The following is a 25,312-nucleotide window of genomic DNA, read 5'->3' as shown; positions in this document are numbered from 1 at the left end:
ATCAGGAGAAATACAATGACATGTGTACATTTCTGAATAGAGATTTGACGTACAGCTACCACCAGAGGTCGACCCACTTCCCCTTCCCGCAGCAGCCTCACCGAAAAGACTCACTTTCCCTTGCAGCATTGCGACTCCCCCCTCCCATCTCGCGCCTTCCCTCTTGTCTCTCCTCGAAGTGCTAGCCGTCGGTGTGTGTTGTTGTTGAAGCAATGATGGCGGCAGCGGGATGCGGATCAGCAACCGCGGCTGCCGTAGGAGGCCAAGGTGGAACCGCTACGGCCAGAGGTCGTTTCCCCGGTCGGCCTTGGTCGTCACGCAGTCGTTTGCGCTCTGAGAAGCGATGGCAACTTGGACGATCAGGCTTAGAAGCTGATGATGTGACTAACGGAGGGCCAAGGCCCGCAAACCTGGTTCTGTCGTTAAACGAAGACCAGTCTCACTTACGCTTACTTGGGATAGAGGCGAGCCACAAGACCCTTGGCCAGGCTGGATACAGCTCTAGTGGGAGTGAAGAGGTGAGGTCCCAAACCGACCCAGGAGTTAGTATCTTTATTTCATCTTCTCGCATTTTGTGTAATCGTTATATGTGCAAGAATGAGTGCTGTCCCCAGCAGTGTGACTGATAAGTGCCATGGAGAAATGTCAACATCCTTTTGCTAGGCTAACGTTATCGTTAGCCTCAAGCTTGGTGAGCTAACAGTACATGCTAACACTAGCACAGTGGCGCTTTCCATGACATTTAATGAACAGTCGCAACATTATATCACTTCAACAGAGCAACAGAGCACTTTTAACTTACATTGGTACTGTTCCTTCAGTTACTCTCGTTGACGTTAAAATATCACAGGGTGAAAACTTGAGTAGGAGATATTTTTAAAAAGGCAGTTAGTAAGTACGCCAATTTGTAAACAGGGACCGCAGTTATTCCATCTATGGCCCGCTCGTTATCGGGCCAGAGTAGCAGCTAGCTAGTACTAGCGAACACAAAGAACAGGGAAGGCTAGCTCCTCGGTATCCTGCACAGCGGCTAAATGCTAACTGCTCTGTTTAATACGCTGTCCAGATGCGGACTGAGTTGCTTGGCTAGCTAGTTTAAATAAGACAGAATAGCCTGTTACACGTCTGCCTAACGTAACTGAGATATAAACATTTGGATACAAAAGTATTAATTGTGGCTAAGTAGCTTTTCTTCAGTTAGAAGTTTAATGCTTTCGAGAGAAAGGGATGGCTAACTGCTAGCTAATGTTACCATTCACGACAGGTTTAAATGGTGGTGCAGAAGTGTGCCAAAGCCAGTTGCACCCTTGTTAGAACTGAAAGCTCTTTACTCATGCACATGTAGACGTTAACGTGCTCATTCACACCAGTGCAGCTGCTTGTAGGCTTTCAGGTCACAGCTGCAAGCATGAGGGAGATGCTCAGTACCAAGAGCGTATGGTAATTACAGACCCACCTTTCCCTGCACCGACAGAGGTGGTGTATGGGCTCGTCCTAACTACTCAAGTGTGATTTCATACAACGGCTGTAGAGTTCTGATCTTGCATGAGGTCGTAAATAAACCAGATAATATACAACTGCATCATGAAAAGTTCAGGAAGAGTTCTTCTTCAGACAGCAAATGCATTTTTCGTTGCTACGAATGCAGACCCTATTACTGTTTTATATATTGTAACTCGGATTAGTGGAATGTAAATAGTTGGTTTGAATGTGGAACAATAACATTGCCTGTCATTGATAGTATTTCTGTAATATCTAAAGTAAATAACGTGTTTCTGTTTATTATTATTGTTATTATTATAATTATTATTATTATGAGACAACCCCTTCCATCCAACATGCTAAGATTAACATACATTGTTTTATCTGGTGTACTGATAAAGTTTCCATTATGCTGGACACTAATCCATTATTCATAATGAACATTCAGAGACTGTACCTTTACATACAGGGGGTTAAAAAGTCCGAGACCACTTTCCCATTCAAGTGGTGTGCAAAGTGGTGTCAGACTACTGGGCTGCACTGTATCACAGTTAACTTGGTCTCTGTTGTTGATGTGATTAATGATATATGCTCTGGAATTCAAAATGAAAGCAATAAATTAAACAATTTTAATGGTTTTTGATGGTGGTTTAGTAGCCTCTAGCAGATTGGTGTTAAGTTGCCTCAAGTGTTAATTAACTGTTTTTATTTTTCAAGGGGGATGACTTCAGAGGATTTGAAGCTGAGAGAAAAGGCTCCAAAGGGCCTGTATTATCTCGACAAAATCCTTCAAAAGGTAAGGCAAAACATGCCATTGCACGGAATGACGTATTTTGTGTCATTTGTGAACAACATACAAGTTACAGTTAGAATTAAACATGCAACACAGTATAAAAGAGACTTCTTCGCTATCACATTTTTTGCATTCAGGGGAGGAGCTATGGATTTTCAATATTTGATGTCTCCTTGTTTTGTAGGTGATGCTGTCAACACAAAATCTAAACGACACAATGAGAAGCTACTGCTTAAAACGCCAGCAGTGGAGGCAGCCGTTACCCCACCTGATCCAGAAAAAGATGTAAAATCATTGGAGGAAGTTCGCGGCTTATCTCCTGAAGCAGAGCCTGCAAAGGATTGCCGGAAAGGTTCAAAAGGAAAAAACACTATGGATCGGCAGTCCACTAAAAGCGGAGCCTCATCAGCAGCACCAAGGATTACTATAAAGTTGGTAGCCAAAAAGAAAATGAAAACTGTAAAGGAGCCTCATAAAAAATGTGTGAAGAAGTTGAAGATAAAAGGAGTTCAGGATCAGTCTAAAACCAAGGACATTCAGGGTGACGAGATTTCAAGCGCTCACGTCAAATTAAAAACTGAACCACTTGAGGATAAACATGGCACAGAAGATAAGGGTGGGGGGACTTTACCTGCAAGACGGCGTGGGAGATCTGCTTTAAAGACAACAGAGCCTGTCTGCCAGACTGGCGCCAAAGCTGTGGTTGATGACCAAAAATCAAAAGAGAGAAAATCTGCAGATCGACTTGATGTTGCAAAGGAGAGCGGGTCTGAAGAGCCAAAAGCAAATGGAAAGAAATTAAAGCATAAGGAAACTGCAACAGAGCAAAGTTCTGAAGTAAATCAACTAGTCACCCGTAGGAGCAATAGAGTCACTAACCCACTCTCTAAAAGTGTCTCAGACAGTGCAGCTGAACCAGAGAGTCTCAGCAAAGGTGATGCCGTTCTGGTCGAGTCAAAACCAGAAGTTTCTAGAACAGTGGAAGCCAAACCATTGTTGAGAGGTGATAGACGAAGGCAAAGCAAGAGGCTGAATAAGGATGTTACTCTGCCAGAAAACCACGGTCCATCATCCACAGAGACTGATAATTTAGCTGTACAGCCAAGTGACAGTTTGCCTCTGAAAAAAGAGGACACGAGGGTCCCAAGTTTAAAGTTGATACGGATCAGAAACCCAAAATATGATGCGCAGGCCAGTGGGAAGAATTCAGCTCGAAAGAAAAAACGGAGAAAATTTATCTGGACTTTAACATTAGTGAAGGGAGGAAGTCAGACACGGGATGCTGAGAACACTGTCAAAGTAGTAGAGAAGCCTGTGAGTGAAGTGGATCAGTCCAATTTTTGTGACACAAGTGTCGACAAGAGTTTGAACGGCATGGAAAAATTGGAATTAAAACTGGATAACTCAACTCCACAAGAGATAAAAATAACGGACAATAATGAGTGTTCCCAAAACAAGGCTGATGTGTCATTTGAGGAAAACTCCACGTTACAGGTGGAAGTTGAAGTGGAACACTTAACTGAAACACCTCCTCCAGAAATCAATAAAACAGAGTGCGGGAAAGTTGTCCCACCTCTTCAGATTAAAAAGGTCTCCTCTCCTGGTAAACATAAAAGCTCGAAGCCATCCTTTTTAATTCAGCAAGTTAGTCCTGTGCCTGAAAAGAAAGAGGACATTCTGAAAGATGCAAGTGAAGTGACTGAGGATAAACCATTGTGTTTGGATGTCGAAGTTACACCAACTAGGAGACTAAGGAGGAGGACATCAAGTCTTGATTCACCACAAACAAAGTCTGTCAGTCATAAGCCAGTGACAACTCAGAGGCGGAGACTTAGGACGAGTCCACAGGATGAAGATACTCAGCAGGTGCACGTTGAAGATTCTTCTCAGGTTTCAACTGAAGATTTCAGCTCACACGTTCTTCCTGAAAACTCTTGTCAGGTTTTGGCTGAGGACCCCTCACAAATGACAAGTATAAGCTCCACTGAAGATCCTGATAAGGATTCCTCATCAAAAGTTGCTGATGATCCCTCACAGGTGCCAGGTGAAACTTCCCCACAGAAGGTGGAGAATGAGGTAGGACCACAGATCGAAGAGGCCAAACCATTGCCTGTGCCTTCCAAACCTAGAAAATGTAGAAACAATAAATTGGGGAAAAAGAAGTCTGCTCAAAAGATGAAGGCTGTTGTCTCCCCTGAAAGTGCAGTCAACACAGAGGTGGCTACAGTTGAAGCTACTAACACAGAGTCTGTACCAAAGGAAGATACCCAGCCTTTAGTAACAGAGGTAAGTCAGCCAGAGACAAGAGACTGCACCCAGTCAGAGGAAAAACAGGACAGTGTGTCAGTGGAGGAAGAGCAGATACAGCCACCAGTGAAAGAGGAAACAGACATTCAGTTGATAGATAGTCAACAATCTTTGGTGTCTGAAAGTCAAGCAGAAAGTGATCCAAAAACATTGTGCCTACAAAAGAAATCTCTCAAAAAAGTAAAAAAGAGACGTAAAAGTTTAATTGGGCAGCGTCAGAAACACAGGCATAGGAGCAGAGACGGGAAGTTTGCTCCACTTAAATTATCTCAAAGTCAGAAAATTGTTGAAGAGGATAGCGACATTCCCACCCCATTGGCAGCTACCACACCAACCCCAAGCTCCAAACTTTTTGGAGTACATAAAAAGTACAGAAAGACTCAGTCAGGCCTTCAGTTTTTCGGTTCTAAAAGGCCAAAACCACAGTCTAAAATAATTTCTAATCTGATAGAAATAGGTCTTGAAAAAGACAATTTGAAACAGGAAGAAACAGACACATTAGTTGATGGGGGGCAGGCAGATGTTGTAGACACCCCGCCTGGTAAATCAAAGTTTGTAAAAAACATCAAGCACTTCATTATGCCCGTCGTAAGTGCCAGATCCTCACGTGTGATCAAGACCCCGCAAAGGTTTATGGATGATGCTGGAATGTCTGTATTGCCTCGAAGAAACTCTCCAAAGAAGGGTGTACAGCTGGGCCTCCAAATACGTCCTGGAAAGAGGCGAGATGATGGGACAGGCAGAGCAATATCCCCTATCCTGCCTGTTGACGAGGATGACATATTGAGTGAAGCTCAACTGGATGTCGATCTGTTTTCAGCTCAGGACCTAGAGGACAACATTGATATAGCTGACAGCCTATTTTCTGAGAGAAAAAGTGGCAAAAGTGAAAAGAAGAGGTCTCTTCTAAAGAACTCTAGTTTCAACTGGCATGTGCCAGAAGAGTCTAGCGAGGAAGTGTATACACTGGACAAAACACCAGAGAACAAATGTGAGGATCTGTTTTTATCTACACCAGTTGATAAGCCCACAGAACTAGCTACTGACCTCCTGGATGCTCAGAAAAAGAAAAGTTTCCCGAAGTTTAATAAACAAACAGCTCACCTAAAGATTTATCAAAGGCTAAAGAAGGTGCACACGGTACTTCCCAAAAGCAAAAATACAACAGAGATGGATAGCATTAGTAAACCTCTTCAGCCCCCCGTTGATTTAGCAGAAGGACTGGATGATGAGGCCATGAGCATCAGCCTCAGGCAACGGAATACAAATGTGGAGAATGAGAAGGAGAAGGACAAGTCCAAGCTCAAGATAGAAGACCTTGATACACCTGGAGTGGTGAGAAAAGTGTCAGTGTGTGTTAGGACTATGAACTCCAAGTCTCTTGCATTTCAGCACAGTAAAGAGGAGGATTTAGCAAGGAAAGACACTGCCCAACTTCACTCAGGTAAGGAAAATTATTCAAGGCATAAGATTATTTAATGCTATGCAAACAACTTTTGCCTTATTACTTATGTGACCTTGAAGGCTGAACCTCATAATGGACCAGACATTGGCATATATTACTATATATCCACAGGAGAGTTGCAGTCAGAACAGAACTCAGGCACAGGTGAAGGCGATTACCCTGGGTCTGTGGAGAAGGGAGCTTCACAAAGAGCGCGTCTCTCTGGTGCAAATAAAAGAATGTTCAATCTCCTCAGGAAAGCCAAGGTCCAGCTCATTAAAATTGACCAACAGAAACAGCTTAAGTCATCTGGGGTAAGGTCATGATCAACACAAGCACATTTTCAGTCACTCTAGACTTAAATTGTTCATTATTGTATAAGTTCTATGTAATGGAATATGTTGAAGAAGAGGAAAACCTCATATAAGAACAAAGTATTGATGATACAAGGTGATTTTATAGTTTTCTGGGGCTTGTATTGATGCCTTGTTTTTTGTCCATTAATCCCGTAGCTGTTATCTGGCCCGAGTGGTGCCAGGTCTCGAGATGTGACCTCTAAGAGACAAAGGAGGAAACAGAGGGTGCAGCCTGATGGTGATGTTCCAGTCAAGACAGAGCCACTGCAAGGACAAGTAAGTGAACAAATCAGTAGGCACAGATCCATCTAAAAATCTTGTTTCTGTCTCTGTTTTTTACCAATGTTAATTATTAGTTATTTAACCATTTAGTCAAAACGTAGCAAAAGAAACAATTCTGTTCAGTTTACATTACTAAAGTGTACGACCAGTGATTCAGATTTGAAAAAACTGTGCCCGTCTGTCTCTTCACATCAGTGTTTATTCTGTTTTGGTTCATCCTCCTCCCCAGCCTCAGCTCATCTCCCCGCTGTGCCAGGAGTTTCGCAGAGCAGGAGGTCCACGAATCAAGCACGTGTGTCGTGCCGCATCTGTGGTGCTGGGGCAACCTCGAGCGTTGGTACCAGATGACATTCCCAGACTGAGTGCCCTGCCTCTGCATGAAAGAAGTGGCATTTCGCCATCAGCTGTCACTAAAGGTAGACTTATGTGAATTTGCTTTCTTGAAATATGCTCACAACATTTCTTGTGACTTCATGGCAGCATCAGTAGAGAATAGAGGAGGTTTTTGATTCAGTTTGAATTTTTCTACTTGATTTTCAGTGTTTCATATCGATTGCTGTTAAACCCAGAACAGCTTTTTAAGCAGAGGGATGTATAGAACTGGAATAATCATCATCAGAATCATTCCACCCATACTATTTTAGCTTATTATTTTGATTTGTCTGCTAAGTACTCCAATTTACAAATCAAAATGAATGCCACCAGATAATCTGTAACTGATAATTAACAATGAACTACTTAAGAAAAACAATATTTAGCAACATGTGGCTGGTATTAGTTTTCCATTCTTAATCCATGTTTGTTGTTGCAGATGTTGGGTCTCCCTCAGAATCAGACAGTCCTGGGCTGTCAGATCCAAAGGCCACCAAGGTCAAGAAGCCATCAAATTTTGTGAAAAGGAAAGGACTTGGGCCGTTTGGTTACCGTTCTCGGAGATGTGGAGTATGCAAAGGCTGCAACCATGAGGAGGACTGTGGCAAGTGCATGAACTGCCTTGACAAGCCCAAGTTTGGTGGACCCAATACCAAACGGCAGTGTTGTGTGTAAGTTGACTTGCATTTACTTATGAGCTGTTGAGGAGCACAGCAGAGTGTTCAAAAGTTATAAAGTATTCTGTTTGTTTTTTTTAATCACAAGGTATAAGAGATGTGATCAGATTGAAGAGAGGAAAGCACGCAGGCTCAGTGGAAGAACAGCACCCAAAGGTGAGTCTTCACATGAGCATGGAGGCTCCATGTTTCTGTTATTCTTCCTTAATATTCAGCGTGTCACTTACATGCCTCCTCTTTTGTTTAAGGTGCCTCCAAGCGACGGCGATCCTCGCTTAGTGGATGTCATTCAAGTAATGATGAAGGGAATGAGGGCAATGCGGACTCACCATCTGGTCTCCAGGGTGACGGCCACAGCCCATCAGTAAGGAAACAGCCAAAGCGTGTTGTGAAACCCCGCGTCTACTTTGACCTGGTGGACTATGACTCAGATCTAGATGACAAAGCTGTCTCAAGCTCTGCCTCGCCAGCCAGGAGAAGGGGCACCGGACACCGTTTCAGTCAAGGTAAAGACTCAGAATACAGTTGAGGTAGATGCTTCATATATGATCTAGTATATATTTTTTCTTAATACTACATAACACCACATTTCTTAAAAGTTGTAGATTTGTTTTGCTTGTGAGTGTACAAAGCTTGTGATTTGTCTTTTAATGATAAACCCTGTTTTTTCCTGTCCTTCAAAGACTTTGTGTCACTGGATGGATTCCTTGGAGACATTTCAGATGATGAAGTCAGGCATCGGAAATCAAGTTCACACCGTGTACCACCTGCTCGACGTAAACCTGAGAAGGTGGGTAAATCTGAGTTTGATGCATGGCCTACATAATATGCATTTGTGGCATTTTGTGTTTTTATTTTTTATTTTTTTGGACTGACACACAATAAGTGTCAGTCAGTAGTCTGCTGAAGGGTGGCAAACAAGGCTCTGCTAAAATGCTTAGAAAGGTTAGCCTGCCAGCATTGGCACACTGTGTTGATTGATCCCAATTAGTAACATATTGTCACAATCCCATGTCAGAAACCTGCCAATTCTATCTCTGAGAATACGCCAAATGCATTTTGGTTTGTATATTGCCAGCTTTTGGCTTGGTGTAGCTAAGAGCCCCCCTCCTCCCCCAACCCCACCAATTCCTTCCTGTTCCTTTTTGTAAAATCCAGTTTTATTTTTCCTAAAGAAATGTGTGCACTGCGAGGAGTTCCAGCTCTTGTTCAGCCATTCCTCAACTACGGCATATAAAACTGTGGTGCCTTCCATATCATTTCAATTTAGGTTAAATCCATTGAAAGTTCTGAGTTCCTTTGGCCTCAGTATCATCATTTGAACTCGCATTAGTTTCCACTTGGAGCATTATCCAGATTCAAGCTTGATTTATTGTCATGCATTAGGGAGTTAGTATGTTGTAATTGAGACACCCTACCCAGTGTTTCCCATACATAGATCATTCTGTGGCGCACCGCCACAGAATGGAGACCAACCGCCACAGAATGATTGTTTTTTTGTTTTTTTTTTTTCCCGTTGTTGTTGTTTTCCCTCTAGTCTATGCTCTCAACGTAATATCGTTCCATTCATTCATCTCCACATAGCGCTCTTTCTCTGTCATTCTCGGACACACACAGACACAGGCACACACACACAGACAAGCGCGCATATGCCAGCGGTGTACGGGAAAATCAACCAGTGCATCACTGGTGCATTCCCCCAACGGTGTCAGTGGAGCGCCACAAATTGCTACCTGGTCTGTGGGGAACACTGCTACCTGTGCTATAGACTCCAATGTGCGCCTAATGTGTGCCTCCTCAGAAACATAACTACAGGTCAGGGCTACTGAGGTTAAAGAGTGCCACATGGAGACCACAAGAACTGTAATTGGTCAGGATGGGCTGTGAATAATCACTAGCCCACACCAAAATATCTTCCTTGGGAACTTCCAATTTTGCACAGTGTTAGCTAAACTAAATGTGGCAATATTGAGGAGAATACTGTTGTTAATGGGATTGTGCCAGAGAAAGCAGCAGCTGCAAAATGCTCACCTTGCATCACATCCAACATTCTGGCCCCACGATTCATGTTGTTAATTACATTCTGTGGATGTGTCACATGCCATGTCGTCCATGATGCCCAGAAGAACATACAATTAAAATAAAGTATATCAGCATTTTAAGGTCCTTTGCTGCCCACATCTAAGTTATGGTTGTCTTTCAGGGTCAGACACCTCAGGTTTCTTTGGAGCAGACTCCTCCCAGTGTCTTGGCGGCTTTGGCCCATGGATTTGAGCAGAGAGATGTTGAGTCTTCTAAACCTACTCACAAAATCAGGGTTGACTTCAAGGTGGGTCACTTTTTACAGTGTATTACAAATATTGTAATATAAACACTTGTCTTACATTCTTATAGATGCTCAGTGCGTACAGCAGGCATATGGTTCCTGTTTGGACCACTCATTCTAAAAATAAACAGCCATGCTGTTTAAGATAATTGAAGTTTTAACATTTTAACATTTTTGTTCTTAAAAAATGTTATTAATTCCACAAAAATTGTATTAATCTGTTTGTTACGCCAAGTCACTGATGTAGTAATTAATATTGTCCACTAGAGGTCAGTGTTTATCTCTTAATTCCAAATTGAATATACCCCATGACTAGTTGAAAGTTCTCTGACACTGAAAATCTTTCAGTTGACCTTATCACTTCTATCAAAACATAACATGTAAACTTACTGCTCTCAGAGTCAACCTACTGTTTCATCATTCATGAAACAACTTGATGTTAAAAGAAATTCTGTCTTTGTATCTTTTTTTTTTTTTTTTTTTGGATGATGGTCTGCAGACAGCAGAATTATGCTGGCAGCTCCTGCGAACAACCTTCTCACAGCTGTTATGTTGTTATTGTGTTATGTGTCATTTTCAGGAGGACTGTACTTTGGAGAATGTTTGGAATATGGGTGGTTTAAGTATACTGACCTCTGCTCCGCTCATGCCACCCTACGTCTGCTTCCTTTGTGCCAGTAAAGGGCAACATGACGTACGTGGTCTATACATTCTGCTGTATTTTAATTGACACTGGTGACACCTATATTCATTCATATAAACTATGAACTGGTTCTCACAGTTTTATTGTACATATATTACACATGTAACACAATATCATACAGATTAAAAAAAACATTAATTTCATCATATTTGAAGTTTATTTCATTTCAATTTTCTTTCTTGTTTATGTGAATATCTTTTGTCAGATGCTATATTGCCAAGTGTGCTGTGAGCCCTTCCACCAGTTTTGCCTTGAACCGGCGGAGCGCCCGTCTGAGGAGAACAAGGAAAACTGGTGCTGTCGTCGCTGCAAGTTCTGCCATGTGTGCGGCAGGAAAAACAAGCACTCAAAGGTAGAAACTGCAAATTTGCCTTGTTTTGCTATATTTTACTTGTCGATATAAAGGTATTTCAGTCAGGAAACATTCCATTTTGTCTCCTTAGCCTTTGTTGGAGTGTGAACGATGCCAGAACTGTTATCATGCTTCCTGTCTGGGACCCAACTATCCAAAACAAAACAAGAAGAGGAAAGCTTGGGTATGTTCTTTAAAAAAAACCAATACAATACAATAAAAAGTAATGACTCTTTACTCTTAGCATGCTGCAGTAGGAACACATTGGCTGCCGGCGCTAATATGATGTTTTAATGATGTTTTCGTACAGGTTTGTATGACATGCATCAGGTGTAAAAGTTGTGGCGTCACACCAGGCAAGAGTTGGGATGCTGACTGGAACCACGACAAAGGCCTCTGTCCAGACTGTTCAAAACTCTATGAACAGGGTGAGGAGAGACTTTAACCTTGAGAGTACATTTATTAATTATTTGATGATATGTCAGGTCCTGTATTGTTTATGTACACTACCAATCTATGTTGAGGCTAAGCATCTCAATCTTTTTTTTATAAGGTAACTACTGTCCAATCTGCTTCAAGTGCTATGAGGACAATGACTACGACAGTCAGATGATGCAGTGTGGCACCTGTAACCACTGGGTACATGCCAAGTGTGAGGATCTAACAGGTGATTTTTATTCTACATTTTCTTGAGGATAAAAGTACCCTAACTGATAACATCAGTGTTACTTATTATTAACTATTATTTGCTGTGTGTGCATGTATTCAAAACCCTGTTTCAAAGTAGGTGTATATGACTGAATATGATTCTCCTCATCTCCACAGCTAAACTCCTCTCTCCTGTAATATTATTTCAGATGAGCTGTATGAGATCCTGTCCAGCCTGCCAGAGAGTGTAGTGTATTCATGTCGGCCATGCAGTGTGACCCAGCCCAGTGCCTGGAGAGAGCTGCTCTACATTGAGCTCAGGGCTGGGGTGGAGAAGGTTCTAGCTTGCTTACTTTCCTCCACCCTCACCCAGCACCTTGTTACCTGCTCACAGGTAGGAAACTCCGCTTTCAAACGTACCATGCAAAAAAAATAAGGCTATTACATGGTGTATTTATGTTAGAGTGCTTGCAAAACGTAACGAGTAAATGAATACAGCATCTTAAATGTGCTGTGGTTTCTACTGCAGTGTGAAAAGTTGGTCGATCCTGACAGTGGAATAGAGGGGCAGCCAGCCTGTGACCTCCGAGCTGTAGGCAAGAAATTTGACAAGGGCCTTTATACTACGTTGGTGAGTATACAACCTCTTCAGTTCAGTGTCTGAACACTTGAGTACCACTGTGGGAAAAATTGTGGTAAAAGTGTTAAATTGGATGAGGGTTTATGGACATGAACATCTACATTTCAGTGAGAATTCAGAGACATTAGGTCACATCCCATGTAAACAGTTGTCCTAAAATCTTCAGAGTTTCAATCAGAATGAAAATGCGTGCATGTAACTTGAGGGCATGTAACTGCAGCTAATAAGACTTTCAGATGTGTAAGAATGCTACTTCGTGCAGCACAGGAAACTAGGAAGTGCAGGCAGTATAATGTCACTGAAAGTGAAATGGAAAAAAATTTCAAAGATAAAATTTGAAGTCAAACATAAATAGAGCTTGAAACTAGGCCACTAATTGATTTTCAAAAGGAAATTTAAAGAAATGGCTAAAGCTCCTCCTCCCACTGCAACATACAGTATTTTAGGATGGTGGTCAAACTGTTTATTAGGAATGCCGTGAGTGGTATTTCTGCATCTAAGTGGTCTGCAGGCAACCATGCCTGTAGAGTGGCAGGGTGACTAAGATATGAACCTAATGGATACTAAAAAAAATCTTTTTTTTTTTTTTTTTTTTTTACAGAAAATGTTCCATGAAGATGTGGTTCAGTTGGTGCGAAAGAGGCTTGAGCAAGAGGAGGATCTTCCAGAGGAGCGGAGACCCACTGCCCTGGCACGCTCTTACTACTTAAAGGTACAGTAAACCTTGAGGACATGACTGCTCTGTCATTTATCAATATTTTTGTTATTATGTAATTGGATCCTTGTAGTGCTGAGATTGTTGAAAATCTCGCTAAAATATTTTTTTCTCTTTTGCTAATGGGAGTTTGAAAAACTTCAAATTGAAGTTGTGTAATAGTTTTAGGAAAGCATTAACATTTATAATTGAATGATTTGGCTTTTCTCCATAGCTCCTCGAGGAGGTATTTAACTGGTTCAACAGCCAAGACCCAAAGGTGTGGAACCCTTGTACCAAAGACTTGCCTATGTGAGTAATAGTTTCCATTTACTGGTACATACACATGTGTACATTCATTTGAAAACTATTCTTTGCATAAACCCACACAAATAATAGAAATATAATTTGAACACTCAAGATGTTTTAAAAGTACTATGGGGAGATAGTAATACACCATAATTATGTATTTACTGTACAGCATACCTTCTTGTTTACATATGTGAAATTTGTTTCTATGGCATTACAAGAAATATTTATAAGCTTTTTAACTCATTATTTCTTTGATAGGGGGATGCTGTCCAATGCTGTTCATCCTCCAACAACAGAGCACATTTACGCTCAGTGGCGGGAGAGGGAGGAGCTCTTTTCCAGAGCTCCCCTGGGACTCGTGCAGGAGGAAAATGGACAAAGCTTAGAAGTAAAGGAAGAAGAAGCAGTTTCTCCAATGTCAGGGGAGCCAACAAGTCAGAACCACTTTAAAACCAGCAGGGCTGTCAGGCTCAAATTTAAAGGTAATGCTTTCAGTAGGAGAGATGATCATGAAATTTGATACTTTTATTGTAAAATTCTTGTACAGTGTTTGGGTCTTTTACATTTGTACATTTATACAGGGAAAAGGGGACGGCTTTCAAAAGCGGATCTAGACACTGGATGGTCTAAAGATGATGAGAGACAGTGCTCTTTGTGCCAAAAATACGGAGACCTCAAACCTAATGTAAGTAATGCATTTACATGAAAATAAACATTAGATCACAGTACATTGTAAACTTGGTGAACTGCTTGTAAATACCGGACATACATCTTTGCTTTGTTATTCAGAAAGCATCACATTTTCTTTCGTGTTGTTCCACAGGAAGCAGGCAGGTTGCTGTACTTGGGCCAGAATGAGTGGGCTCATGTCAACTGCTGTCTGTGGTCAGCTGAGGTGTTTGAAGAGGACAATGGCTCTCTATTACATGTACATAGTGCTGTCACTAGAGGGCGCTTGATGGTTAGTTGTTAATCTACCATAACAACTGATGTACCTGTATATTAATTTACAATATAGTAGAAATATATTTATATATTATAATATATTTATTTTAATAGTAACAAATCTGAAAAAAAATACATCAGTAAGGCTCTGCTACTTAATTGCTGTTACAAGTTTGACATTTCACCCTTCACCCCCATCAACCCAACCCCCTCTCAACCCAACCCCTTCTCAGCGATGTGAACGCTGTAACCAGACTGGTGCCACAGTGGGCTGCTGCCTGACATCTTGTCAAAGCAACTATCACTTCATGTGTGCCCGCTCGCGTCACTGTGTGTTCCAGGATGATAAGAAGGTCTATTGCTACAAACACCGACATCTGATCAGTGGCAGGGTAAATTTTGCTCTTCCATTTTGTTTCTTAATGAATGTTGTTATAGTTTCAAGATTTGAAATTTGAGTCTAAGTTGTCTTATTACTTCCTGTCCTTTGTTGTACAGATGATAGCTGGTCAAGAATTTGAGGTGAACCGCAGGGTCTATGTGGATTTTGAGGGGATCAGCCTCCGCAGAAAGTTCTTGACAGGACTAGAACCAGAATTGATCAACGTGATGATTGGTAAACACCTTTTTCTTAGCTGATAACCTCTTTCATTCCTTGGCATATACTAACATGAGCTTATGTTAAATTAATGATTGGTATCTACTTTGCCACTACACAGGTTCCTTACAGATAGACAAACTAGGTGTGCTGACAGAACTTTCAGCCAGCAAAGGAAAACTGTGTCCTGTGGGTTTTCAGTAAGTTGCATTTCATCATTTCACACGTCATTAAAAAAAATGTATATTTGAAACATTAAATAAAAGACACTTTTAAAACTTTTTAAATATTTCCTAAGGTGTTCTCGTTGGTACTGGAGTACAGTAAATCCACTGCGCCGGTGCAAATACACATGTACAGTCCGGGAGGTCCGGCCCATTGTCCCTGAGAAACCTGTTGAGGAGATGCCTGACCAAGGAGACAATTGCACCATTGCTCACAGCCCCTGTCCACTACCTGGTGCGTGTTTTCCTAATGAAAAACTGAAGTACAACAGGAAGTTATTTACTGTAAATTGATAGATAAATTTACTAATAATTTGTTTTTATAAACCTTCAGAATCTGAAACCCAAGAGACTGATATAACAGAATCCCAACCACCGATGGAGGAAAGCTTTGTCCACGGACCGCCCCCAAAGTCAGACCATGGTGCAAGGCCAAAGATTCCCAGCTATTCCCAAACTAGAAGACCAGCTGGAGGAATGTCCCGACCTCTGCCATCCCCAGGTAAAGTATAAAATCATAAAATATTTTGGCAAGAATATTTTATCAAGCAGAAAATCAATCAATACACCCAAAAGCATGCAAGTCTCGAGCTGCAGAATAAATTCTTTTTTCTTCTTAGGAGTAGCCCAGTTGAAACCCCACCACATATTAACCATAAGTGATCTGGAGGAGACTCGAAGGGTTCGTCGCCACAGCCCACACTCGCAGACAACAGGCCTCCGCAGTCGCATGTCGCCCCCTCCTCTTGGCCCTCTGACTGGACCAATTACCCTTCGTGCTGGAAAATCTTCCCTTCCCACTTCCCCACTGTTCCCAATTGGTACAGACAACCTGATAAATTCTCCATCATCCCGCCCAGTCGGAGGTAGAAGTGCTTCCTCAGTCCGATGCCCTGGAAATACGATGACCCATTGTACCTCATCTTTGTTTCCTCAGTCTCCCTGGCAGGACAGTGCAGGAAGCTTTCCTTCTCCAAGTTTGTCTTTCTCTTCATCCATACATTTACCCAGAACCCGATTATCATTTGATCTGAGCCAGCCAGACTCAGTCGAGGTGCCACACAACTTCCTAGCATCACCAGAGCCTGAAGATGTCTCTCCAGCAAATGGTACGTCACCCCAGGGGGACTTAGACCAACAGAAGGATGAAGAAGAATTTCCCTACAGTTCATTCCACAAAGATCCCAGCATGAGTCTGGGCCAAGAGATGAGGACAGAACTGGAGATTGAAGAGACCCTCCTGAATGAAGGTGTAGTAATGAACTGTGGGGGGCAGATAGTAGTTGAAGGTGATGATCAGGAGGAATTTTGGGGAAGATCCCAAGATGTGCACAAGAGGAAAACCCTTGTTGCCAACCTGCCACGGTCTGCAGCTTCAGTCAGGGACGACTTAGGAAACACCTCCTCTGATGATGATATGGAGCACTATTTTGATTTCTCACGGACAATAGTCAGTCGACCCGGATCAAAAGATCTGTCTAAGTCTCCCACCTCCCCTTCTTCCCGGACTATGGCTCAGCTGGATGGTGTTGACGATGGCACAGAGAGTGATGCAAGTATAGCAACCAACGATGATCCTCAGAAAGTTGAAGGTTCTACTCAAGGTCGGATACAAGCCAAAAACCTAAATAATAAAAATGTCCCTGAATCTGAAACTACAAATGACACAGAGGCTGCTCAGAGTCTGTTCCCCGAAGCATCATCCAATGATAAGCACACAGATTCTTCATCAGTTACCATCTCAGTTGTCAGCAAAGGTCCTACAGATGGTGCACATCAAGATCCAACTAAATCCTCTAATGCTGGTCTGTCAAATGAAGACAACATTGGATTTTTTTCTCCACAAATTTCTGCAAACTTGCCACTCAAAGAGCAAAGCTCTGACACTCCTTTAGTAAATCAGGAGACTGTGCTTCCTACTCCAATTCATGATGCTCTGCCTAACTTACTCACAAAGGTGCCTGAGACCTCATACTCAGAGGGGTTATTCCAGGGTTCCAGTTTAGGGTTTGCCTCTGAAACACCTCTTGTTCTTGAGAGTTGTGACACTAGTCCACATTTAACTGAAATGGTCCCTTTGCTAGAGGGCACACTGCTTGAGACCCAACAGTCTGAAGCTTGTAAACCCCTGAATTCAGAGCCTGACAGCAGCAATTTTGTATCATCAACTGAGGGGTCTACTGTGATAATGAACCACTTAAGAGGCAATACAATGGAACCCTCACTAGCAGATGCTGCTGAGACTAGTCAGGGCGCATTGCTGGATCTTCTTCAGCCCTCCCCTTTAATGTCTGCAGATGTACAAAACCCCTCCCAAGGCCTTGCCGACTCCTTGCAGCTGTACTCCTGCTTACCAGGTTTCAGTCAGCCTCCTCTAACAAGTATTACACTTCAGCCAGTAACACAAGAGTCAGCATCCTTCCCATCCACGGAGCCCCTTTCTACTAAACTAACGACCCTCACTCCTGTTGGAGATGTGACACAAACTGTGCTGTCAGCCACAGCAGGCCCTTGTCCCCCAGCAGGAACGTGTGAAACTCTCTCTGTACCTATCTACTCCACACAAACACAGCCGCTGGGTTCTACAGCTGTCACCATTGTTTCTTCCTCTGCATCCATACCATCTCTTCCTGGGCTGTCAGTGCAGTGTTCAACTGCTCCAACAGCAGTTCAAACCACCTCAGCCCCTGTGATCTTAAATGGTTACAGCTCTTCATCTGTGCAGAAGGAAGCTGCATCTGGTCACACAATCTCCATTAACTTTTCCACCCCCAGGCCAGCCTTAGAACCTCAACAGCCAGTGGTACCCCAGGCGTTACCAGGTCATGCCATTCTTACTGTGAAAGAGGTTGGGGGTCCAAATGTGGATCCTACACCACATGTCCTGCTGGTGAACCGCCTTGGGCAGATCTTTGTGAAGAATCCAGAAAGCAACACTTTCCAGCTACCCACTCCCAACTCCCCTTCCTATAACTGTGTCACTCAGATTGCAAGCCTTTTGCAAAGCAACGCACTGTCAGCCACACTAGCAGCAGCAGGTAACATGACTGCTCCACCCCCCGGGGCCAATGTGGCAACAGCAGTTCCTCCATCAGTTACACCTGCAGTTCAGAATCCAACCACAATCACACAGCTGCTCACTCACAACAGCAACGGTGCAGTGGCATCAGTTAATGTGAAGAAGCCAAGGAAGAACGCAAAAACATCAAAAGATGAAGCCGCCCCAGAATTGAATAAACCAAAGAAGAAGAAGGAGTCCAGTGCACCCAGAAAATCAAAGTCATCCAAAACCTCAGGGCAGCCTGCTCTGTCAACTAAGAATCCTCCCATGACTCCTGCTGAAAGTGCCCAGGCAATTATCAATCAAGCCATGGCAAGTAACTACACCCCCAAATGGAGTGGACTTCGAACACTAAGCCCTTCCTCACTTGTTTTGCCACCTGGCCTATTAATTGAACAGGAGCCTTCAGTGTCGTCTCGCTCTCCATCACCATCACCAACACCAGCACCAGCACCGGCTCCTGCATCCCGCCCTCGCACCCATGTCCGCATGAAAAGAGTGTCTTCACTTTCAGACCGTATTGTCACAAAGAAGTCTAAAGTTGACTTCCTGCAGCCAGAACCCATCAGTGAGGATGAGGAGCGGCGAAGACCTGCCCTCCAAAGCATCTCCAGCAGGGCTTCAGGAGTCAGAATCAAGACACCAACAGTGAAAGAAGTACTGAACCTGGATGAGTTAAAGGAGGAGCATATAAGTGATTCTGATAGCACAGGGTAAGATTTACTCATCTTCAGCAGGGATGCAACTATCGATTATTTTCATTACCATTTAATCTGTTTAATCTTAAATATTTTGTTTGTGTTGTCACACCAACAATCCAAAACCCAAAGTCATTTCATTTACTGTCATAAATAACCAAGAAAAGCACCCAAAGCATCCCTAACCTCCTTACATTTGAGCAGCTTTACTCATAAATATTAGATGTAGCATGCTATTTTGAGATTGTGCTAACATAAAAATGCTGAATTTACCTTACCAGTGGAAGTTGCTATGGTTTGTCTGAATCCAACTTGTTTTGCGCTTTCAACTTCAGTTAAGTTTTGAAATTGAACTTACTCAGACCTCTTTCATGAATGGTATCTTTTGTGGACTTCCTAGACCAATACTATGTCAAGGTTTCCATAGTGGGCTCTGGAAACAGTTTATTACATGTATGATAAGTTTTACACTTAGTGGATTATTACTAATAGAAAGTGTTCCATAAAGCTAAATGTCAGATAAAATAAGAAACAAAGGCTAGTGTTTCCCCTACCATGGCAAGCCCCCTCCCCCAAGAAACCAAAGAAAATATTGAAAACCAAATATTTTTTTAATTTACGAATTCATGTGCACTAGTTTCATTTCAGCTCAGTGTGAGAGTCTTTTACATTAGCTTTTCTCTCCTCTGCGCTCTCCTTCTCACCCTGTGCGTGTTTTAGCCCTTCCCCGCTCGCAATGTGTATAGTATAGTAGTGTATAGTTTTGTGTTTAAAAGTTGTCTTTGAAAACATGAGTACTTTCATCTTTCTCAGGTCAGAGCCTTGGAATTACATGTCTCGGGGTGAACAAGGCAAGCCGCATGCTTGGGAACCAGTTGGACACAGCACTCTGACTGACTGGAAGAAATACTCTGGTAATCTTTATTTTTAAATGCATAATTTAATGATTTCTGTGAATTGAAGAATAATGAGTTCGAGAATGTCTGCCATGTGTGGTATGACTCTAACTAATGGATGGACTTAATGTGCATCTGTGCTCTTTACCTTGCCAAAAATATGGCAACAACATTTAGAACAGTTTTTAGCAATCTATACAGGACTGCGACATGCTCTTTCCCTAGATCCTCAAATAGGACAGAGGATGGACAGACATACAATAGGTTTCATTTGTACAGAATAGACCAACACAGAAGGTTTACAGTATGACTCAATCTATAGTTTTGAAAGACATGGAGAGAAATAGGGAGAATCGTTTTGAAAGACTGACTGTAAATTATGTTTTGTTAGGCGCTGCTTCTCCCTCTGATGATGAATCACCGCCCTCCGATGAGGATGAGAAATGTCCAACTAACAGAGACCAGCCACACCTAAGATTTGAAATAACCAGTGATGATGGTTTCAGTGTGGAGGCAGACAGTATTGAGGGTAAGGCTATATTTTAAAATTTTACTTGTTAAAATTTCCCTCAAAACTCAAAACTAACAAGATAATAAAAAGAGTTTCTTGATATAGGATTTCTGTAGTCATTTATGTTCATTGTATTCACATAACTTCATTTACTGTCTTTCAGTGGCTTGGAAAGCAGTGGTAGATGGGGTGCAGGAGGCACGAGCAATTGCGAGGCTGAGACCTCTTACCTTTCAGAGGATCACTGGTGCCCGTATGCTGGGTCTGGTCCATGATGCCGTGGTGTTTTTGCTGGAGCAACTTGAAGGAGCTCACCGTTGTCAACGCCACACCTTCCGTTTCTTCAAACTGTTCAGCCAAGAGGATGACCTGCCTGTCAATCCCAGTGGCTGTGCACGCTCTGAGCTCTATCTTAGGCATGTTTACCAATTACTGTCACTGTGTACTTTGTGTCAGAAAGACTCAGACTTAGAGAAGTCAGAGAGAGGAAGCTTAAGCCTCAAGTTGCTCTAGCTAACAACTTAATTGTTTGTGGTTAATAGTCATGTATAAACACTAATATGATCCTTAATGACCACACAGAAGTGCCAACAGTAGCTGTGGGCATCAAAATAATTTTTATCAATTCTAATTCTCTGATCAGTTCAGCTTATTGATCTTGACTCTTTCTTGATTCTTTTCACTAGTCCTTTAATGAAAATTTGGGTTTACAAGTGCATTTTTAAGTAGTATTTAACTTTTTGTAGTTGATTTTTTGAATTGCTTGATTTCATCTAGACTTGACATTACCTTCTCTTTTCTCTGAACAGGAAGTCCACATTTGATATCTTTAACTTCCTGGCTTCTCAGCATCGGCAGCTTCCTGACATTGGGCCTTATGATGATGAGGAGGATGAGGTTCTTTTGAAGTCCACAAGGTCAGGCCTCACCTATTTAGTTGCAGATTTTTGGTTGGGTTAAATGGGGATTTGCAAAAATGAACTCCTCTGGATATTTTTGATGAATTTATTTCTGCTCTTTCTTTTAGACGGGCGACTAGTTTGGAGTTGCCGATGGCTATGCGCTTCAGACATCTAGAACGAACATCCAAGGAGGCTGTAGGCGTTTACAGGTCAGAATCACATTTGCACAATAATAAGAATTCTATGTAATGCTTTCGTTTTTGTTGCTTTTGTTGGTTTATGATGGGCTCTCGCCTTAGGGGGCCACCTGGTGTACAACTATGTCAAGTTTGAACATTTTGAGTGGGACCACTTAAACTGTAAAGTCACAGTTTTAATTTTTTATGCAAATGCTTTGTGAAGAACTAACTAAACTAACTAAAATTAGCAGTCATTTCTTGTTAATAAAGTTGTACTCACAGGAAACCTGTGGTTATAATAGAGCCTGCGCAAGAAGATTTTTATCAGAGAAAGGAGGGGAAAGCTGCTCACAGCTTTACATATATGTGCAAATGGAAATAGAAAATTGGCTGTAAACAAATGCAATAATGCAACAATGTAAACATACAGTACATGTAATATACATGAATTACACACCAAAGCTCTGAAACAAGACTGAGAGTCTACAACCATGCTAGAACTTCTGTCTTGCGGTAAAATATTATATTATTATTATATTATAATTTAATTATTATTAAATATTTTTGTTTTTATTTTAATAATTTGTCAAATTTAAATTTTGCCCTGATCAGAGTTTTCTGAATTGTTTTATACTACATATCTTAACATGTTAGATTTGTCAGTGTGCTAGTCCACTGTCTCAATAAATGAGCTAAGTGTAATGATGCAATAGAGTATGTGTAATGACCAAGTGGCAACCCACCATGACGTCACCTATTGGTTTGAGAATGGCTGTTTTGAAGCCTTGATTTTGTAATTTGGCCGTCACCATCTTGGTTTTTTGAAACCACATTTGGACGAGAAGGTGGAACTGAGGAGGAGTGAGGGGTAGACCTGACCTGCTCTCTACTCTATCCTCATTCTCAGGCATGTAGCTTGGTGGCACAGTCTGTCAATCACACGGTAGTCCCACCCTAATGCATAACCTGCGTTATCGCCTATTTTCCTCTAAATGCAACTTTAATTTAAAAAATGAACATCATGTTGTATTGAAGAAGACTTGAAACTAGCGATTGAGACCATGCACTCATTAGGAAAATGTTCACTGAGATAATAAATCAAGTAGGGCCATTTTCACATAGACCTCAATACCAGAGTCTATGTCCATTTCTATATACAGTCTATGTTAATGACTAAAATTCTATCCAAGTTCATGTCCAGAAGTTGACTGCTGACTCACACAATTGACTCATCATCACTGCGGCTGTCCTGAACATCCCAGGAAATGAGTCTGTCTGACCTCTGTGTGCCTTTTGTAGGTCTGCTATCCATGGCCGTGGTCTTTTCTGCAAGAGGAACATTGAAGCAGGGGAGATGGTTATTGAATATGCAGGCATTGTCATCCGCTCAGTGCTCACTGACAAAAGGGAGAAGTACTACGATGGCAAGGTTGGTCGGTTGTCTCTTTTATCAGTTTCATCCTAATGTAGGCCTGTTATCTAACAATTGAGGGTTAAAGTTGTTAAAGGTTTGAGGATGTATCAGAAGGTTTTCTTTTTTATTTTTTGCCTTTGCAGGGTATTGGCTGTTACATGTTCCGTATTGATGACTTTGATGTGGTGGATGCAACCATGCACGGAAATGCAGCAAGATTCATCAACCACTCCTGTGAACCTAACTGCTACTCACGAGTGATCAACGTGGAAGGGCGGAAGCATATCGTCATCTTTGCTCTAAGGAAGATCTACAGGGGAGAGGAGCTCACTTATGACTACAAGTTCCCCATTGAAGACGCCAGCAACAAACTCAACTGCAACTGTGGGGCCCGGCGATGTCGGCGTTTCCTTAATTGAGAGATCCCTTGAATGAGAAGGGGAGGATCCTGTTTACTAGTAAGCCTTAAAATAAGGTGGCACTGGATTGGGCTTGGGGAGGAAGTGGGCAGTCCACACAGCAAGGGAAGTAGCCACTATGAGACCAGTCAATAACATTTGGCTAGTTAGAAGTGATATGTGGACATTTTATGGATTGGACCATAAGAGGAAGGGAACCTGCACAGAAAACTCATTAACTTTTGAGAAGTTTGTGTTCACAAGGTTCTTCTGCCTGTGAGGAGTTCAGATGTACAGCTGGCGCAGCAAAGTCACCCCAGCAGTTAAGATTGTGGAGGCAGGATAAGAAGACATTTAAAGAGGAAATTTAAAATATGAGCGGCTCCTGGATCTCTGTGATCAACACCAACAGAATTACTTTGATAAACACGTCAAGCCTTATCTGTTTGAATCATTGCTGAAAACCTATAGTAAGCATTTGAGGGATTCCTTATACATTTTATTCATTTCTGGGGGGGTGTGTCAGTCTTTCGTACACTTGTAATCACCAATGCTCCATCGTCCAGTGATGGGAACATCTATAGCCCCATCCGTGCAGTGGTGAAGTCAGTTCTTGAGCCATACATTCACCCAAACCTTTATTTGTGTGTTTTATCTAACGGTTAATTCTTCTCACGTTGTTAATATTTTTTCCTTTTTAGACTTTTTTTTCCCATGAATAACAGAACAACCATGGTGCTAAGCTTTGAAATGTCTTCAGCGTCTTTAGATGGACTAAGATGTCCTGCGAATCAGGAAATTGTTTAGCTGTTTATTCACCCTGCTGAGATCACGTTTCTTCAATTTATGCACTCAAGCAGTACTTTTACTGTTATTGAAATATAGTGTCTGCTAGTTTTCACACTTGAGGTCTGCTGTTTTTTTTTTTCTTTCTTTCTTTCTCTTCCTGTGTGGAGTTAAAAATAGGTTATTGCAATGTAACATTTTCAGCAAGTAGTGTCATATTTATAAAGACGGAAACCAGACACATTTTTTTCGTCTTGATGTACAGTGTATGTAGCAAACACTACCCAAGCCAAAAGTGAAGAGTTATGGTGAATATCAGTTTTTTTAAATATATTTTTTATTACTCTCATGGCAGATGCTCATTACCTATCGCAATAAGACTTTGCTGCCCTCCAGTTGCACAGAAATAACCATTGAACATACAAATCCTCTTCATTTTTGTGAAACTTGCTAGAGTTTATCTCTTAATCAGGGATGGCACTGGTATAAAGCATCGCCACTGAGTGTGTGCATTCAGCTCCTGCACCAGGCTTGTTAAGAACACGGTGTACAGACTTCCTAGATGTTGCTGTTGCAAAAAAAAAGTCAGTCTGAAATGGGGCTGAGAGAATGCACTCAGCACCTTAAAGTAATGTTTAACGTTGTTCTTAGTCCATGTTCAGTGCTGTCATTGATGAGGCTAATTGAATTCATACACTGTTCAAATTGTATATTTATTCATGTTTTGATTTATACTTTTAATGGTAAAAGGTTGTGCTTTGTATAAACGGTGGTGGTCTAGTGTATTAGGAGATCTCCCCCATTTGTATCCTTTTTTTTTTTTTCTTTTTTTTTCTTTTTTTTTAATTGTTTACAAATGATGTCCTTGGTTTCACTAATTTACTTGAATTTCCATTTCGGGCAGTTATGTCATGCATTTAAGCCTTTATGACAAATTGTTCTAAAGCAGGTATTTTTAAAGAATCATTTTTATTATTTTTTTTTGTTATGGTAGATTACTGACGGTCTTAGAATCAGCCACAGGAGTAAAGTGAGCACTGTTTGCCTTCCCAAGCCCATGATCATGTTTTTTTCAACCCCTTTCTCACCAAAATTAGAGCAAATTTCCATCATGTTTTGTCTTTATCCCTTTTCCTTCTTGCATGTCCAATCACTGGGATGGAGCCCAGATTAACATGTGTCAATCACCTAGCTGACAACAAGAGCAGAGTCACTCCCAACTCCTTGCAAGGATTCTACCTCAGCTGTTTAGACAGATGTTTGGGAATACTGATGCAAAAAGAGAGGATGATAATTTAAGAGTAGCTTGATT

General features: G+C 41.7%; 1 protein-coding gene across 3 annotated transcripts; it reads left to right on the top strand.

Annotated features, from left to right (window-relative positions):
* Positions 1 to 37: 37 nt before the first annotated feature.
* On the top strand, positions 38 to 25,196 carry kmt2bb (lysine (K)-specific methyltransferase 2Bb). 3 transcript variants are annotated; one of them, XM_071470646.1, is made up of 36 exons: positions 38 to 542; positions 2,200 to 2,278; positions 2,460 to 6,026; positions 6,159 to 6,340; positions 6,539 to 6,658; positions 6,894 to 7,080; positions 7,476 to 7,707; positions 7,802 to 7,869; positions 7,962 to 8,219; positions 8,397 to 8,503; positions 9,917 to 10,042; positions 10,620 to 10,733; positions 10,948 to 11,094; positions 11,186 to 11,278; positions 11,405 to 11,522; positions 11,648 to 11,761; positions 11,952 to 12,136; positions 12,272 to 12,373; positions 12,984 to 13,094; positions 13,312 to 13,388; positions 13,647 to 13,870; positions 13,970 to 14,073; positions 14,212 to 14,349; positions 14,567 to 14,725; positions 14,832 to 14,949; positions 15,053 to 15,131; positions 15,230 to 15,390; positions 15,490 to 15,657; positions 15,776 to 18,929; positions 19,728 to 19,828; positions 20,202 to 20,339; positions 20,485 to 20,741; positions 21,135 to 21,238; positions 21,349 to 21,432; positions 22,702 to 22,831; positions 22,960 to 25,196. In XM_071470646.1, exons 1-36 carry the CDS (start codon positions 213 to 215, stop codon positions 23,233 to 23,235), a joined length of 11,712 nt encoding a protein of 3,903 aa, XP_071326747.1. In that variant the 5' UTR covers positions 38 to 212; the 3' UTR covers positions 23,236 to 25,196. The 3 variants fall into 3 exon arrangements, with proteins under 3 accessions (XP_071326747.1, XP_071326748.1, XP_071326746.1); XM_071470647.1 differs by having other exon boundaries at positions 39 to 518; positions 20,485 to 20,737; positions 21,131 to 21,238; XM_071470645.1 differs by having other exon boundaries at positions 39 to 542; positions 20,485 to 20,737; positions 21,131 to 21,238.
* Positions 25,197 to 25,312: the final 116 nt, after the last annotated feature.

The sequence above is a fragment of the Trachinotus anak genome, unplaced genomic scaffold, assembly GCF_046630095.1.
Source record: "Trachinotus anak isolate AG129_WGS33_773 ecotype Australia unplaced genomic scaffold, CSIRO_AGI_Tana_v1 ptg000032l, whole genome shotgun sequence".
Classification (NCBI taxonomy): domain Eukaryota; kingdom Metazoa; phylum Chordata; class Actinopteri; order Carangiformes; family Carangidae; genus Trachinotus; species Trachinotus anak.
Note: the sequence above shows the minus strand (reverse complement) of the source record. Positions and strands in the feature narration are given on the sequence as shown.

Coding starts and splice junctions, on each gene's coding strand:
- kmt2bb (XM_071470646.1), top strand. CDS start 213: ATGATGGCGGCAGCGGGATGCGGATCAGCAACCGCGGCTGCCGTAGGA. Junction 8,220..8,396: donor CGGACACCGTTTCAGTCAAG/GTAAAGACTCAG, acceptor TGTCCTTCAAAG/ACTTTGTGTCACTGGATGGA. Junction 14,950..15,052: donor ATTGATCAACGTGATGATTG/GTAAACACCTTT, acceptor GCCACTACACAG/GTTCCTTACAGATAGACAAA.